This window comes from Xylocopa sonorina, chromosome 11 (assembly GCF_050948175.1).
Source record: "Xylocopa sonorina isolate GNS202 chromosome 11, iyXylSono1_principal, whole genome shotgun sequence".
NCBI classification, from domain to species: Eukaryota; Metazoa; Arthropoda; class Insecta; order Hymenoptera; family Apidae; genus Xylocopa; species Xylocopa sonorina.
Window position 1 is genome coordinate 11,359,110 of NC_135203.1, and position 18,155 is coordinate 11,377,264.

Genomic DNA, 18,155 nt, shown 5'->3' on the forward strand with positions numbered 1-18,155 from the left:
CATTCTTTCTCTTGCATCGATACCCTAAGATTGTATAAACAGAACGTAGCGCAAAGAAAAAAAAAAGAAAAAAAAAGAGGAAATCAATTATATACACTCATACAACTTTGAATAATAACAAACTATCGTATCGATTAAGCATGTCGAATCGCCAGCTACGTTTGTCATTCAATAATCTTGCGCTTTGTTTTTTCTATGAATCGGCGCGTTACAAACTATTTCTTGTTAGCCCAACTGAATAATCGGAAAATGAAACTGCTACAAAAGAAAAGATGAACAAGGAACCCAATGTTATTATAAACGATTAATTAATAAAAAACGAATCTTGTTTGTTGTTACTTTCTGGTATCCTCGTCAAAGTCCTTCTCGTTAAACTTTATTAGGATAGTGTGGTAAAATAAAGTAAAAAAGATCGAGTTTTAAAATAAGTTTATATCTATTTGATGAGCAAAAGTACTTTATTTAACGTGAACTATGATGTTTTAGTAGAACGAGAATACATATATGTAGCTGAGCGATATATGTGTATATATATATACATATATATATATCTATACATATATTTATGTATATGTATAGTTATATATATATGTATATATATGTATAAATAGATATCAAATATTATGGACTAGCGCAATGTAAAAGAGAAAAGTATTACAGTTTACGTATCTTCTTCCCAAACAGTTTCAGTCAAGATAGCGATATTGTCTAATCCTCTCATTGGCGCGTACTCCAGGGTCCACATTAAATTAGTAAAAACAACTAAAATTAAATACCATCAGTATATACTATATTTCAACCGTTTCGCCGGATTTCTTGTTAAAGGAAGAAACCCGGCTCATTAACGAGTACTTGACTTACGCATCTCGCCTTGATGCAAATCTGCTACCAGTTCGGGGCAAGAACTATTGCAGGGATTTATAGGCGACAGACGAAGTTGTGTAGCTCCTCGTAATTGAGCCAGAGCGATGAGACCTGAATCTAGTTCAACCTTCTTGTAACTCGGGCTATTGTAATCCGAGGACATGAGAACCCAATTAAAATGGGCTGGCGAAACGGTACTCGAAAGAAAATACGGACGTTGGTAATATTTCCTCAGAACTTTAACTGCGTTTATATCACAGTTTTGCCAGTGAACAAACCATTTGGCTACTTCTGGCGAATGTACCCGACGTAAAAACGCTGCCAGATCGGACGAGCCAGTTCTTAAATTTGAAGTCAGAGCACAAGGTACTGTCTCCATTAAGCGCTCGTTTTCTAAATAAAGCTATTCATATAGATAAGATATAGACACCTCTTATTTTCTTCTATATAGATGCGCATTAAAAATGAAAGCAAGACACGATAAATACATCCATTTTCTTATTACTCTCTTACTTACATGAGTGATGTTGTCGAACCAGAAGTAGTCTGTATTCATGACTGTCCAAGAGTCCATCGCATCTGTAATAATTGCGGGAGCATCCCTGCTCAAATAATTGTCAACGAGATTGCGATATCTCACATCTGACAAACGATCGATAGTTTCCAAAGCTTCGCAAGTCTGAAATTAGCATTGTACAAACCAATTTGGCGATACACTTCTGAGTATAATCGCTATTTCTGAATACATTTTACATGTTTCAGTTAATATCAATAGTCGTACCACGCAATCTTCTTCTGTTATCATGTAATCATTATAAAAAGGATTATTGATCATACAATTCTCATAATACAAGGGTTGCCAATTCCAAATTGGTAGAACTTTGATAAGCAACAGACGACTGATAGCAGTAAAATGTGTTCCAACGAAATCTAGTTGGGCTGCTAGGCACGCCAAAGTTCCAAGCACGATCAAAACAAGGGTCCCACGGAAGACAAGCTGCAGCCAAGAACGTCGCATTGCAGCTACCAACGGTTGACAAATAATATCCATCTCCTCATCCGTGAAACCAGCTTGTTGACAATATCTAGGAACACATCAAATCTATTGAACTACTAACATAATATTCTGTGTATAATAACAATAACAAAAGGAATACATCAGATAAATACTGCAAAAGGAAAGAAGATAAACGACTATAAGAAGAATAAAATTTACTTGTAAAATGCGTTCAATTCGTCGTCTATCAATCGCAATTTCTCCGAGTGGGTCATTTCTTGTTGTTCTTTCACATAACTTTTACGCAATTGTTTAACACATTTACTGTTCGACATCTTGTGCTTCGAACGTAATAAGAACTACTGTGTATTATACTTAAAGTCCTCGAACGACGAGTTCAGTGCTCGAACCTGCGAAGAAACAAACCGTTTAATATCGAACAGACAGACGTACCGCCCGTACATGCGCACATTTGCAGACCACCTACGCGAATATATTGATTGCTACCGGCATTGTTGAGAGTACCGCGAGGGAAAGGGATTACGAAATCTCAAAGGTGATTCGATTATAAAATAAATCAACGTTACGTGTATATAAAGACAAATATTACATTCTATTTTTACATATAAAATGATACAATTTCGAGCTACCAATTTCCCTCGACACAGACGAGCCAGATTTAAAAAGTACAAACGCAGTTAAGAACGACTTCTTTTCGTTTTGGAACAAGTTATACTTCAGTGTAAAGAAAATTTTAAGCCTGCATTGTATCAATAATCTTGTTCCAGAATATAAAGAGAAAGAAAGAAAAGACTACTTAATGGATGTTCACATATAAATGTATTTATTGTAAACAAACGAGCTGTAAACATTAAAGAATTACAATGAAAAAGTCAATAACCCCCCGAGGAGTTCATTGACAAGTAGAAGTGATTCAATCAAGACGCAATGATGCTCGCAAGAGCTCACTATTGTCAAAGGTAAATGCGATTTCGTCGTAGAAAAGAAGATATATTTCCTTGTTTTATATTTTAATGTGATTCGCTTTAGTATTCATATTTCCTTTTTGCTAATTTATGTTCAAAATTATATTATCGGAATAGATGCTACTTTTTTAACATAATTTTCCTTTAGTACCAGTGGCGCCATCTCTGTGAGGAGTGGTCAAACTACTCGCACATCGTTATCGACAGCGAAGCGAACTACTGAAAGACTGGTGGCGCCATCTGTTGGCGAAGCGCTGAAACTATACGGCGAGTAGTTTCTGCGTTCCCCCGAAAGATGGCGCCAGTAGTTCACTTCGCTGTCGATAACGATGTGCGAGTGGTTTGAGCACATTTCGGAGAGATGGCGCCACCAGTCGTTCAGCAGTTCACTTCGCTGTCGGTAATCGTGTGCGACCAGTTTGACCACTTTTCAACGAGATGGCGCCACGGGTAGTAGAATGAACTTTTCATTTGAAAACTTTTTATATTTATTCCAACAATTAAATATACTAAAGTATTATCGCGCTGGAAAATGAAACAAGGAGACTGGAGTAAGTTATTTTCCACTGCTTGTTGAATTCTCGCGATCACTTTTCCATTCTTTGCCAGACATCTCTGTCACAGGTATATACATATTATACCATCAATGAGGTATACGTATATATACATATATGCTTAACTGCTTATTTTTATAAACAAAGCCAATAGGGGTATCAGTATAAAATTACTGGACTTTAACAGAACGTTGAAATATCAGTGTCTCTCATACCAGCTCCAATAAAAATGCTTAAAATATTGTTTGGTAAGTCTTCTTTGTATACAATTTTAAATTTATTTAAAAAGAAGAGTACACTATAAGATGAATATGAATAAAAATTATGATAATTTATGTTTTCTCCTAATAAACCGTGCACAACGTAGCCGGAGCACGTAGAAATGTTAGTCGAAATTTTGCTACACTCTCTATGCTACCAGAGACCTATCAGATGCTACAGCAAACATGCAAGTACATATTTTTTTAAATACATTTATTCTATCTTTAACAGATCATCTATGCGTTTATATAACCGATTTATTCCAGTCATTGTAGATGGTAATTAGCATTCTGATAACCCATATTATTATTCTTATATTGTGATGCATACAAATATTATTGCAGAGATTTTGCAGAAGCAGAATTAAAACCTATTGCAGGTGAAATCGATAAGAAGCATCTGTATCCAAAAGAACAAATAAGAAAGATGGGGGAACTGGGTTTAATGAGTGTAGCAGTGCCTGAAAGTTTAGGCGGAACGGGATTAGATTATTTGGCTTATGTTATCGCCATGGAGGAGATATCCAGAGGTTGTGCCAGTGCAGGTGTTATAATGAGTGTGAATAATTCTCTGTACTTGGGACCTGTTGAAAAGTTTGGCAATAAAAATCAGAAAGAAAGATACATCACCCCTTTTGCAAGCGGTACAAAGATTGGGTGTTTCGCTCTCAGTGAACCAGGCAATGGGAGCGATGCCGGTGCTGCTTCTACTACTGCTAAATTGAACGGAGACAATTATACAATTAAGGGCACCAAATCGTGGATAACAAATGCATATGAATCGGATGCTGTCGTTTTATTTGCTACGACAGATAAATCTAAGAAGCAAAAAGGTATAAGCGCCTTTATAGTGGACAAGCCAGTAGAAGGTCTGTTCGTTGGTAAAAAGGAGGATAAATTAGGTATTCGTGGTAGTAGCACTTGTTCGTTAGTATTTGAAGATTGTAAAGTACCGGAGGAGAACTTATTAGGAGAACCAGGAATGGGTTTTAAGATCGCAATGATGACATTAGGTATAAAATAAATAAAGGTTTGCACGCGATTATATTTAAAAATGTAACTGTATTAAATGATTCGTAGATGCTGGCAGAATAGGTATCGCTGCTCAAGCTTTAGGCATCGCGCAAGCGTCTCTCGATTGTGCGGTAGAGTACGCGGCGAAACGTGAAGCGTTTGGTAGTCCTATCATTAAGCTACAGGCAATTCAACAGAAAATCGCTGACATGGCACTAAAATTAGAAAGTGCAAGATTGCTAACGTGGCGAGCAGCTACTCTTAAAGATAATGGGAAACCGTATACAAAGGCGAGACACAAAAGATGTACACCGATAAAATTGTAAACGTCTACGATAACGAATTTAACAATTCTTTTGTTTTGTAGGAAGCAGCTATGGCAAAATTGTCTGCATCTGAAATGTGTACATTTTGCACTCATCAGTGCATACAAATTTTAGGTGGTATGGGTTACGTTACCGATATGCCAGCAGAACGTCATTATAGAGACGCGCGTATTACTGAGATTTACGAAGGTACGTCGGAAATACAAAGACTGGTTATTGCTGCGAATGTTATTAAAGAGTACAACTTCAAGTGAATTACGTGATATGGGATTCGTATTTCTTTTTTCTTATAATACTGGAAGTCTACATGTGCAATCAAAATATTTTTATATAATTCTTTAATAATGTTTATACTTTTTTATCTTATATGAAAAATGAGACCAATAAATTTTTCTACACTAACGTATGACTCTAAAGTAGTTTTTTTTCCACATAATTTGATGTCACAATTATGTATGTATATATTCAAGTATACAACAAATTATGTACATATACACACATTAGATTCTTTGTTATCCAACACTTTAGGAATTGTATGAATTTCCGTATACATCTACATTGTCATAAGATGATAGTTTAATAAACTATCTATTAAGATAACACAATCGCGTAGAAGCGGTACAAAAGTGGTCGTAATGAGATTTTATTTTAAAAATCTCTAATAATAATCTAATCGTCAATGAGATCGCAAATTAAACTTAAATGTTACAACTCGCAGCTGAACAGCATAAATCTTGATACTTTCTGCATTAAGATCTCCAGAAGTAAATAATTTTCTGTAAGTTATTTTTAAAACAACTATCTTATACTACACAGTCCTGTTATTCCCAATATAACACAGGTAACAAATATATACTATATAATTTGTGCAAACGACAGTTAGTTTTTTTTCAACTATATTTCTGTTGATTTCTTTTTTTCTTTCACAAGCGAACATGTTAAATATATTATTCAATTACGTTTCGTATTTTGTACATAGATCTATCGGAATGCAAAGAAATATATAAGTACACATAATATTTCGATCTGAATTTCATTGTATGCCTTTTTATATACAATAGTGCACCCTTTTAATGTTCACCTACTTTCACAATGATTATATATATATATATATATATATATATATATATATATATATATATATATAATTATTTTCATACTTTTCACATAATACAGGATATATCGGAACAATAATTGGAATCCCAATTCAATTAAAGTTCATCAAATTGGTCCTAACTTTTATGCATGGATTCCTTTTTTTAAACTTTCGAAAACAAAATATAAAGAAAGCTTAAAAGTATGTACTATTATGTACTATAATCTACTAAATCAACTGCCACTTTATCTATTTCTGATAGACGATACACTAAACGGTAGTAAATTACCTCACTTATAGAACTGCTAAAATACTTTCATTTAATTTTTTTGATTATTATACATACATTGTTTAATCAGGCTTAAAGAACCTTAGGCTATGCCAGGCATTAATCAGAAAAAACAGGTATTACATAAATATATATAATAAATTTCTTGTTCTAAAGACGAACATAATTTAATCATTCTAAAATATAAATCGCGAACTGTTTTATCATTAAACTCATCATTTTTCTGTCAAATATTCTCATTTGTGTTATGCAGCAAGCATTCTGAACAGTTTATTCATAAATTTTAATATCGAACTACTATGGTGTTAAATAACAATTACATTTTCTTTTCCACCTATATTGATTTTTATCGAACTGTACTCTTTTCTTTAGTATTTTATACATCATATAAGTTGAGCTGATTCTGTATCAGCCCTCTCTTATTATTGCCTATATTATAATCTTTGACTGTAGATACATTTATCTAAAACGCTTGTAAATGTAAATAAATTAAACTCATAAGTAATTGTAATAGACACTGAATCTAGACACTTAAATTCTGGAAATTGTCCCGATCCTGCAGGATCGCCTATGATAAAACGTGTGAGTGTATCTCCATAGGTATGCGTATGTATGTGAGACATAGAAGGAAATTGATTTAACCATTCATAATAGAAGCTGTCAAAGCCTCAATCATCAGCTCGCATACCCCTCACTTCTCCTTGATGTCTTTGCTGAAAAATTTCAATATCTTTTATGGGTAACCGTACAGTTATAAATGGTAATTGCAGTAAGACAAATTGGAAACAATTATTTACCCTATCTAATTCTTCTTTCGTGCTCTCCTCAATTGCTCTAATGTCTTCCATAGTTAGACCGTACCAACGATCTATCCAACAAAAGACTTGCCTATGAAAATTAGTAAAAAGACGCCTTTCCGCTTTTTGAATGAAGCTTTCAACACGATTCTGTAGACCGAACCATTTAAATTCACAGGTGACTAGCTTATAGCATGTCATCACAGGTTGAACATTATTTTTCCAATCTTTAGTGTTAAGCGGACCTCGGCCAGTTTTCACAGATTTAAACTTAGTTGGATCTTCGTCTTCTTTGTAATCAGCACTTGCAATTGGATCATTTGCAATATCTATGTGTATTACTTCCCTCATTTTTAACTTGTCAGGAGGTAATTCATGAACCTATATATTATTAATTTAAAAGAATAATATGTAATATATATATTTATATATATAAATATATTCTATATGTATTCTAGAAAATTCTATATGTATAATTCAAACATAATCACACATACATTATGCTGGTTTCCAACATCATCAATGTGAAACGACTCAATCATAATTACAAAATTTTCTTTCATGTAACCAGGATTCTGCACAAAAAGCATTGCACAAAGTCAATTATAAGCATTAGAATATTTCTAAAAGAAACTATGTTTATAAATATAACTGACAATCTGGAGTAATTACATATATATTTACATATATGTTATCTACTTACGGTAATAACTGTTTTGCAATAAGGATATGCATTCCAAGCTTCTTCGTGAATTTCCAAGGAATTCTTTGGCAACATGATGCGAATAAAAGCAGGCACTTTACTAGCTAAGTGATAAATCTTGTATGTATATTGACCTGAAGAATATTGTCCGCCAAGCAGAGGATAATCTGTGAATGGTTCATTTTTTAGCACTTCTATACCCTCTCCTCCTCCAGTATTATTTTTGCTAGCTTCTGCTACAGAGTACAGCTGAGCCACTTGATACTGCCATAAAGTAAACCATATTTTGTGATATATACATTACATATAATAAACTGTGATCTAAAGATATTAAGATATTTACTTGAGTAAATAAAAATTTGTAACAATGAATAGAGTCTAATTACAAACGTACATGTGAACATTTCCTGGAGTATTATTTTCTGTTTTATAAAGAAAATTCGATTGTCTGTAATTCATTCGTCAAATGAAACGCTACTGTTTGTACGACACCGAATGATCTTCTTTCGCAAAGCACAATAATAAAAAAGCTTACATTAACAAGTATATTAATATCTAAGCTAAATAATAAATGATTATTAGATTAAAGAAATCACTTGTTATGTTCAAGAACTTAGTAATGATACATTGTAACAGTGAGATTGGCATGAGTAGACAACATTTGTTGCACACATATTGGATTGAAAATGCAAAACAACATTCAAGATAACCGCATGTTACTAAATAAACGTTAATTAAATGAATTGCAGCTTTTTACCAATCATATGGTGTAGATGTAAAAGCCAATTTAAATTAGTTCTTTCCTTTTCTAATGATACAACACATTTCAAAGTGGGTCATTATAATAAAACCTTACTATTCATCAAATACATACCTCTTCTACAGTAAGAGGCAAAGTGACACGGCTGCAACAAAGGAAGATTGATAAGTTACATTCAATTCGAATTAGTTAATAAGTAAAAAATGATTATATACCTATAAGCAACGACCTTGAGTACACTCAAGTATGAAATAAGTATCATAGATCTGATATTGAAAGCTGAACGGTTGATAATAACGTACGATAACCGATATTTTTTTCAATGTTGCTTATTAGTTTCAATGAAAATTTCAGTTATTCGCTCCGCAGAAAATTCGTTCGCATAGACGACAAGGGATGAAAGTACGTCCCTCTATACCCCTCCAAACCCACCCGCCGTTAAAGATTAGTAACCATATCCCGAGAATTGGTTTTAAATGTACGGCCATGTAATCGTTTTATCTCGCGCCTGTATTAAATTAAAAGTGAACGATTAAACGTGAACTTACAATTCTTTGATGAGCATTTTAACAAGTAGAGCACATGGGCTGCGATACTTTCGATGCGAACACACAGAACCACCCTTGCTTCAGCAAATTCACTCGTGTTATCTCTCAACCCGCAGTCATACGCATACAACAGCGCTGACTTCCCAACCGACTGCACACACTCGAGTCACCGAATAGGCACACCGCCACACTACCAAAAACCATATATATTTGCGCACACGTGTACATCGAATTTTCCCCACTCTTACCTCATCGACACTTTGTAAATGACGTCATACTTGCATTCGTTTACTTCGCATGCGCATCCATCATTTTATCAAGTTTACAATTATTCAGTCTGGGTATTTTTAAATGCTAATTCCTGCACGTTCAACTTTTAGTAGCCAGTAGAAATAATGCAGCAACTATTTAATCGTTATTTTATCCTTACCGATAAACTATATCAATTATGTTCGAAATATAACGTAAAGATATAAAAACAGCGATCTTCATGGAAATTAAATTTAATTTGTGTACCTGTTTAGCCTCTCTCTCTCTCTCTCTCTCTCTCATTAAAATATTCTTCTTTGTTATCTGCTTTCTACTTTTTAACATTTTTTGTTTAATTTCATGTCCTGTATAATTAATTTTCCAATATATACCCAAAAGACCAATGAAGAATAATAACACTAAACACGACCATCTCCAATTGGACAATCGTCGATCTGTGCTTATATAATGAAGAATAGTTCTTTTAATTGGCCAATTTTTTATGTAAAGTTTAACGAAATTCTGTAGAACGTACAGTTACAGTAACAATGTAATAATTAATTATTATTCATTTATTATTGTCGAATACCTGTAGATTATATATATATATATAGTATAGTATTACGGTATATAACATTCGAAATATCTGCACAAGTCTTACGCTTGGATTTGTCCACGTTCGTTACCTAAAATAACACAGTACTTTCTATATCCACGAATATTGAACTAAAAATATTTCTCATAGTGACATTTTTCATTGTATAGATATATCGTGTAACGTTTGTTGTTGGCCCATTTTGGAATCGACTATAATCAACGAGTCCGATTGATCGATATGATGCGGCGTGTGTGTGTGTGTGTGTGTGTGTGTGACAAAGTGTACGTCTCGAATGACAGCGCGTATACTGACGCGCCTAAGAGTATTTAGAGTTTAGTTCCGGGCGAGTTGAAATCTAAAGGAAGTTTCATTTGAAAGTTAGGGGAATCGTTGAGTAAAATGTTCGCGAGCTTTTACGCGAGGTGGACTTATTGGTGGATCATCGTAATTATCCGGCAGGTTTCGTAATTGCTCGTTATATAGAGTACATCAGGTGCATGGCGGCTTGTGAGTGCATCGAAGACAAGACGCGTGGGAAGATCAGAAAAGCGGAAGAACTTCGGTTAGAAAAGACCACGGATAGCGGGGAATAAATTGAACGAAAAGAAGACCGAGCATTCGAGAATTTAAACAGAATGGATGAATGTATGCTGAACGATCTACTGGAATGCTCGGTGTGTCTCGAACGATTAGATACATCGAGCAAAGTACTTCCTTGCCAACATACCTTTTGCAAGAAATGTTTAGAAGAGATAGTCAGTACTCACCGCGAACTACGGTGCCCCGAATGTCGCATTCTAGTTGACGCCAAAGTGGACGATTTACCTCCTAATGTATTACTGATGCGTATTTTAGAAGGAATGCGTAACGCAGCTCCGAAATCGACAAAATCTGTAATTAAAACCAACTCTGGATCTCAAAGACACTTCGCCGGCCACCAGATTACTTCCGTTCCCATTGTAACCACCAGCATTATGCCTGTCACCCCTGCTGTATTCACCAATGAACCGATTCGGCACGCAAATGCGACAGCTAAACAAGTTCAATTGCACAATCAAACATATGGCCGCGCAATTTACGATTATATGTCAAAAGTCCCAGGGTAATTTTATTATCTTGTTCAAGATTCAAACGACATCTATTTCAAATGATATCTTATTAATCATTTTATCACATTTTAGGGACTTGTCGTTTAAAAAGGGAGACATTGTCATTCTTCGTAAGAAGATCGATAATAACTGGTGTTTCGGAGAAAGTGCTAACAGTCATGGAGTTTTCCCTTTATCATACGTTCAGGTATTTTTAAGCATCTTATAACTTTAAAGTAGAAATGTTAAAAGTGGTCAGCAATTAATAAATTTATGTATATATACATGTATGTATAGGTAATGACACCGCTGACCCCACATGTTCCTCAGTGCAAAGCTTTGTATGATTTTAGAATGACTAATGATGATGAAGATGGCTGTCTTACATTTAATAAGGTATGTGCTATTATAATAAGAATCAAGAAACTGGTTGAGCTTATGTTTAAAAATCATTTTTCTAGGGAGAAGTAATTAGTGTTATTAGAAGAGTCGACGAAAATTGGGCAGAAGGAAAACTGTTGGATCGAATTGGTATCTTTCCGTTGGCTTTCGTAGAGCTAAATAGCGTGGCAAGAGCTCTAATGAAACTTTCAACAAAGTAACTTTCACTTATGACATAAAAAAATTATTTGCCTACGTGATTAATACGTAACATTTTTTTTTTTTTTAAATAGCACACAACCAGGCCCGTCGAGAGTAGCACCTCCTACTCCCACTAATGAAGAAACTATACCCTTGATACCAACTGATCATTCGCGTAATTTACAAACAAGTCAACCGCGACCACAACTTGTGCAGGTATGGATAATTTTGATTATTAATTTAAATTCATTAAATCACAAGCCTGACAATATCAGAAAGTTAAAAAATAACTTACTAATACTTACTGTATTATTTAACAGAACACAATTTTACCAATATCTGACTCTATCTCAAGTGTATCATCGGGAGGTAGCTCTTCGACTACCACTCCAAATACCCCCAACAGTTCAACTACATCTAGTAGTTCCAGTACAGCTCCAAGTAGTCCTAGTAGTCCAGCGACATCTCCTCCAGCAGTCGGAAATAGACATAATGTCAAACGTCACAGCTTCACCGCTGTTAATAGTGCTCATCAAGTTCATCCACATCACAGACACAGCGCTGAAATACTTAGTCCTGCGGTAGACCATGCTATTGGTAGCGGTAATAGTGGTTGCCGCAACGAATCATTTTCTTCTACACAGGTGAATAATATATTTTCATGCCAGTTTGGCATAATTTTAATGTACAATTGATGACTTTACATTATGACATTATCCTTCCCGCATCATTCCTTAGACAAGTGCCAGCGTTACGGATCATAATCTTCGACACAGGCGAAGTGGTAGTAGTGATCTTGCTCTTGCACAGTCATCGCAAAGTTTGTGTGCAACAACCGGAAATACTCATTTACCAGCTGCGTACATAGCCTTATATCCGTATAAACCTCAGAAAGCTGATGAACTTGAATTAAGAAAAGGCGGTATTTATATGGTAACAGAACGCTGTCAAGATGGATGGTTCAAAGGAACTTCTAATCGTACACAAAAATGTGGCGTTTTCCCAGGGAATTATGTTGCGCCCGCTAAGTACATGAAATATTTATAATACAAGTGTACAATGTAATTTCCCAATATTAAACAATTATATTCTCGTAGATGTCAACGTGGTCTGTGTCGAGGATCTTCAAACACAGGACAACATCAGAACGTTCCGTCGTCGACAAGTCAAAATAGTACCGAGTCACGAGTGACTGTGACCTATACTAAAAATAAAGGTCCTGCTCCACAGCCTCATAATCCACGCACATTGTTACCACCAGAGTTGCCACCACGCGCCATTAGTCCATCTTCTACCGTATCATCGTCTTGGCATGGTCAAAGCCAAACACAGAGCCAAGAAAACAGTCCGCCTCGATATAATGAACAAAATTCCGCTAATCCCCTTGGACGTAGCCATAGTGCTGTTATGTCATCAAATATTTGTATGTAATCATTTTATAAAAAACATCACATCGAGATTTATGAAATTATTTTCTTTCCTTTTAGCTTCTCCTGGAAAACAGGTGACATTACCGCAGTCATTAACCGCTACACCTACAGTCGTTGGTATCAACAACAGCGGAATTGTTGCTACAGGTGGTACTTCTTCCATCAATGATATGAATAAAAGTCCAAACAGTACTTTACACGCAATGGCTTCTCCTTCATGCGCTCCATCTGTTACAACATCTTCGAAAAATACTGAAAAGGTACAACTTTATTTTTGTATGACATCGTTTATCTTATTATGCAGAAAGTGTGCACAAATATGTGCATAAATATGTTTCTGAATTACAGCAGAAGGAAAAAAAGGATAAATGTGTCTCTCTAATGCGTCGATTAACGAACATTAAAAAATCAAAGTCACCACCGCCTACTACATATTCAATGGATAATCCTGTGTTTGACGATGGTAATTCCATAAATCCAGTGCACGTTCGGTAAGATTCTTTTTCATTGCAATAATGTCTAGCTTTTATGTTTTATATAACTATAGGCATCTGTTCGAATAAAAAAATGAAAAACAAAATGAAAAAGCGACACAGTTTTTTAAACAATCTGCATGTGTTATAGCATAGTTTAATAGATTTTAGTAACAATGCGCATGTGTGTCACAATTAAAAAATCATTTATGTTTTTATGTATATATCAAATTCATGTGATTATGTATGTGTATCTTTTGCTATGTATTATGTAATCGTCAATCACTGCATGATTTTATGTTGTTCACGCATATATAAGACAGAAATGACAAGTCAGCTGTATTGTAATACGTAAAATAGTTTCATTTTTTTACATCTGTTTATTTTATCTCGTTTGTTGTTTTCTTTTGTTATCACACAATATGAGCTGCACGCGTTGAATTATTTGTCTAATTTTACACGGGGGGTGGGGTTGGGCGGGTATATTTAAAATTAGATCGGGATCTTGCCCAAGTCAGTTGCTACAGGTGGGAGCTACACAGGAATTAAATGCTTCATACAACCACCATCGTTTGTGTCCAGGCACTGTGCAGGGGCACATCACATCTTCACAAAGACTTAAATACAAGGAGAGACCATCTTTACCGGTCTCAATCCTCCCGAGGTTAGTTATCAAAATTATACGCCTGACAAACGGAATAACTGGAAAAGTTAATATTTACAGCAAAAAATATTTAACCCGATGTATTATATGTCCAGCTCATATATAAAATGGATATTGTATTTAGTCTTTTATAATCAAAGTAATACGTATGTAATAATTGTGCGATACATATATTTAATTGCATTAACTTAAGTGCAATTATATGTATGATAGCACAGTATATAGGTAAGTATGTTAACAAATATTTCAAAGTTAGAAAATGTATATTACAAACGCTTGGTCACATTGATAGCATTAAGATATGTTTCATGCCTGATTTTTTGGTTCCATATCGTGGTTGCTACTGTTTTTCTTTAATCACAACTTTTGTTGCAAAATTTGCTTATTGGTTGAGTATATGTGCATTTCTTGTATAATCACTGCATCAGAATAATGAATGTTTCTGAACCTATTATAATTCAACTCCTATTTATACTATTAATATTCACAGATCCAATGAGTCGGGTGGGATGGCGTGTACGCCAATGGGAAATCATCATCGTAAGAGTAACTCTTTAGATGCTGGTATGGGGAAACAAATTAAACAACAATCTACTCGTGAACGGTATGAAATATTTAATCGTTTCCCGATCCATTCTGCCCTGATATAACCTTCCCTTCCATATAATTAAGTAATTAATATTTCTTGTTCTACAGGGAACGAGTATATAGATTCCGCTGTATCGTACCGTATCCACCTAATAGCGAGTTCGAACTGGAACTTCGTGTAGGCGACATTATTTATGTACAGAAAAAGCACGACGACGGCTGGTACAAAGGTACTCAACAAAGAACTGGCCGCACGGGCCTTTTTCCGGCTAGTTTCGTCGAAGCCTTCTGAGATACAGCGCAAAATTATTTGATATTAGAAACTTGTATATAAGCCCACACAAGTTGAAAATGACATATATTACATTCATTAAAGGTATAATATTGTCACTAAAGGGGTAAGTGTACGATTTAAAATGTGAATTCAATCTACATTATAATGTACTAAGCATATACTTGTATATTACATATATGTTTACGTGGTTCTGGTCGTGATTACAACGTAAGGAATTTTTTTAATTATACACTCAATAAAATTGTCCAAAATGGATACTGCCATTGACCTTACATCTAATAGTTGGTAAGGAAACAAAAGATTATATTACATTGATACTGCCATTTGAATGAAAGGAGCACTAAAACAATACTCCTCTTATTTGTACTATGTTATATTTGTTTGCTCGTGCGTATGCCCGTGTATAGTAATTTGTCAAAAAATAAGGTAATTTGAAATTGTTAATTTTTTTTATAAGCATAAGGATATAAGCATATTCTTGTTAAGATTTTATTTAATTTTTTCGAATTCGTTATTTTATAAAATTTGTGTACGCGTGATATATATTTTATAATGCTGCTGAAAATATGTAAACTCAAAAACGTATATCAGTCTCTCTCAAGTCAGTTAGCCCTAATAACTGATTTATTATATACTTTATCTGTTTGTTAAATTATTATACCACGAATCGTACAGTACACAAAAGAACATGAAATACTTTCGCGGTGTAGTTTATTTAAATGTTAAAGTATTTTTCTCCCTTTGTAATTAATATGTACCTAGACTTGCATAATTATTTAAAATTATATAAATATGATTTTTTAAAATATGTGATTGTCAAAGACTGGCCTACGTTTCTGCACAAATGTAGACATTTTAATTGAATAACATTTAATATGAAAGTTGAGGTACACCATTAATACTTCTAATAAAATCAATTTTATATAGACATATGTATATTGAATAATTGAATGAAAGTTTTTTTCTTATCTATAGAATGAAACACGATCATATATTATATTTGTTAACAGCCTATTTCATATTAATACAATTGTAAGAAATTAACGAGCTTCCAAAGGCCGAATAATAATCAGTATTGGAATATATAAACTTGTTATTTTCTCACAGATGATGCTATTTTCAATTATGTAGAAACTTATACATTAGCATTATTATTCTGGCACTTTCAGTTTCATTAATTTCAAATCAGTGCTTACCATTAAAATTAATTTATTTAACTTATACATTTGTATCCTTAGAATTACAAAGCTGTTTCATAAATGTCTAGTACTGTATACATAAATATATATACAGCATGTACTATAGAGGAATGGAATAAGGGAGGAAAAAGTAGCAGAAGTATTTGATCCGGTGATTTAGAAATCGTATAAAAACTTGACTCTATCGAATATTTTAAGTCCAAAATTATGATATTATAACGATTGATAATTGGTTTCTATTAAATCTTAGGAAAATTAAAGTATGAACAAGATTTTCGTTGGAAAATATTTTCATATTCTTTTCTCTTTTTACTATTCTAATGCACAAATTTTTTTCCCTCTTCCTCTAACATAAAAAGATATATATATATATATATATATATATCTTAATACTTAGAGGCATACACCGTACGAAATGTATTTATACGTATGTGTTTTATATAACATAAAATTAAGTAACTTATTAGTAACAATAATAACTTGTAAAACAGACATTACTTCATTATAATAGATAAATTTCAAATATCGATGCAAAGCTAGTAGCAAATAGCATTGAAATTTGTGGTGATGACTGCATTAAAGTTCACAATGAACATAATTTATGCAACTTTTTTCATTTATAGTTCAAAGTACGACATCTTGGATTATATTCTAAGATAAATACAGTAACATTAACATGACTTGGAACTGTAAATAAAATATAATGACACCACAAAACTTCAAACTCAATTTTCTGTATTGTATAAGTTTTTATAAGAAAGGAAAACATTAATAGTATTTTCACTAATTAATATCTAGTATACATAACTTAAGTAATTTTAACTAAGTATATGCATAGTAGTCAAGTCAATATTTATTCATCAATCTGATATAATATTTTTGTGCTTCTTTTGCAATATATTATATCCATTTGTTGGTTATTAGTGATATCTGTTAGTAATATCTGTTTTAACATAAAATCACATTATATCAAATTTATATTATGCTCAGTGTAACTCTTAGGAACCGTACAATTAAAATTTAAGTATCAAATAAACGCTGTAATAAAAGAAAAAAAACAGTACAAATTGCTGCTATAAAATGTATTTATGAACAACCATCTCCCTATTGCAACCTTATTCTAAATCTTTTGTTACCAATAAATTTTATTATTAAATTTAATAATTATACAAAGACACATAAGAGATTAATCTAATAAAGAATAGGGATAGAGTGTTGATACTAATATACATGTATGCATAAAAAACTTTACTTTTATTTTAAAAAACAATTATATCAGGTTACGATGAAGTAGAAATATGTATACCATTATATGCCACTGAGTGTTATGTTTATAAAAATTTTAATTGGTAAATAAAATAGCATTTTATATTTGCATATGCAGACGCACTCAATAATGTATATATACACGTACATTAGCATGACAATGGTTTGATCAGCATATTATTATGTATTTAAGAATACGAACAGTTCAGTGTAATTATAGCAGGAATAATGAGATAGGTATAATTATAAATATATTTAATTTATGCACTATAACTGGTAATCATTTTTTATTATATAATAAAAAAGAAACTAACTTACTAAATATATATATTTAGCCATTTCGAAACTAGGAAGAATCATACATGTCTATAATTAAGACTAACGCGAAATTAAGGGACTTATACATATTTTTGACAGTATAAAAAAGTATGAATAAACTTACGTCAATTTATTTCTCTATTTATTTTTAAAGCAAATTATATTATATCAATGAAAATTGTATAGATTTCTTAATACAACGAACATGTAT

General features: G+C 33.1%; 4 protein-coding genes across 8 annotated transcripts; 2 read left to right on the forward strand and 2 right to left on the reverse strand.

The window, feature by feature from the left end:
- Positions 1-601: 601 nt before the first annotated feature.
- On the reverse strand, positions 602-2,353 carry LOC143429176 (uncharacterized). The gene is made up of 5 exons (XM_076904661.1): positions 2,081-2,353; positions 1,646-1,949; positions 1,382-1,543; positions 862-1,267; positions 602-762 (listed from the first exon to the last, which is right to left on the reverse strand). Exons 1-5 carry the CDS (start codon positions 2,194-2,196, stop codon positions 662-664), a joined length of 1,089 nt encoding a protein of 362 aa, XP_076760776.1. The 5' UTR covers positions 2,197-2,353; the 3' UTR covers positions 602-661.
- A 1,400-nt stretch (positions 2,354-3,753) lies between these two features.
- On the forward strand, positions 3,754-5,290 carry Arc42 (Activator-recruited cofactor subunit 42). Its single transcript, XM_076904905.1, has 4 exons — positions 3,754-3,853; positions 4,007-4,674; positions 4,742-4,965; positions 5,043-5,290. The coding sequence occupies exons 1-4, from the start codon at positions 3,813-3,815 to the stop codon at positions 5,253-5,255; spliced, it is 1,146 nt and encodes a 381-aa protein (XP_076761020.1). The 5' UTR covers positions 3,754-3,812; the 3' UTR covers positions 5,256-5,290.
- A 1,417-nt stretch (positions 5,291-6,707) lies between these two features.
- Vib (phosphatidylinositol transfer protein vib) lies at positions 6,708-9,386 on the reverse strand. Its single transcript, XM_076904901.1, has 6 exons — positions 9,195-9,386; positions 8,761-8,791; positions 7,887-8,150; positions 7,681-7,758; positions 7,184-7,564; positions 6,708-7,099 (listed from the first exon to the last, which is right to left on the reverse strand). Exons 1-6 carry the CDS (start codon positions 9,209-9,211, stop codon positions 7,055-7,057), a joined length of 816 nt encoding a protein of 271 aa, XP_076761016.1. The 5' UTR covers positions 9,212-9,386; the 3' UTR covers positions 6,708-7,054.
- Positions 9,387-10,299: 913 nt separating this feature from the next.
- On the forward strand, positions 10,300-17,047 carry Posh (SH3 domain containing ring finger posh). 5 transcript variants are annotated; one of them, XM_076903859.1, is made up of 14 exons: positions 10,300-11,143; positions 11,223-11,337; positions 11,427-11,525; positions 11,591-11,727; positions 11,804-11,927; positions 12,032-12,355; positions 12,450-12,739; positions 12,809-12,882; positions 12,973-13,134; positions 13,199-13,401; positions 13,490-13,632; positions 14,111-14,278; positions 14,769-14,882; positions 14,975-17,047. In XM_076903859.1, the coding sequence occupies exons 1-14, from the start codon at positions 10,677-10,679 to the stop codon at positions 15,156-15,158; spliced, it is 2,604 nt and encodes an 867-aa protein (XP_076759974.1). In that variant the 5' UTR covers positions 10,300-10,676; the 3' UTR covers positions 15,159-17,047. The 5 variants fall into 5 exon arrangements, with proteins under 5 accessions (XP_076759974.1, XP_076759972.1, XP_076759973.1 ...); XM_076903857.1 differs by having other exon boundaries at positions 12,809-13,134; XM_076903858.1 differs by having other exon boundaries at positions 12,809-13,134; positions 13,493-13,632.
- The last annotated feature ends 1,108 nt before the right edge of the window (positions 17,048-18,155 follow it).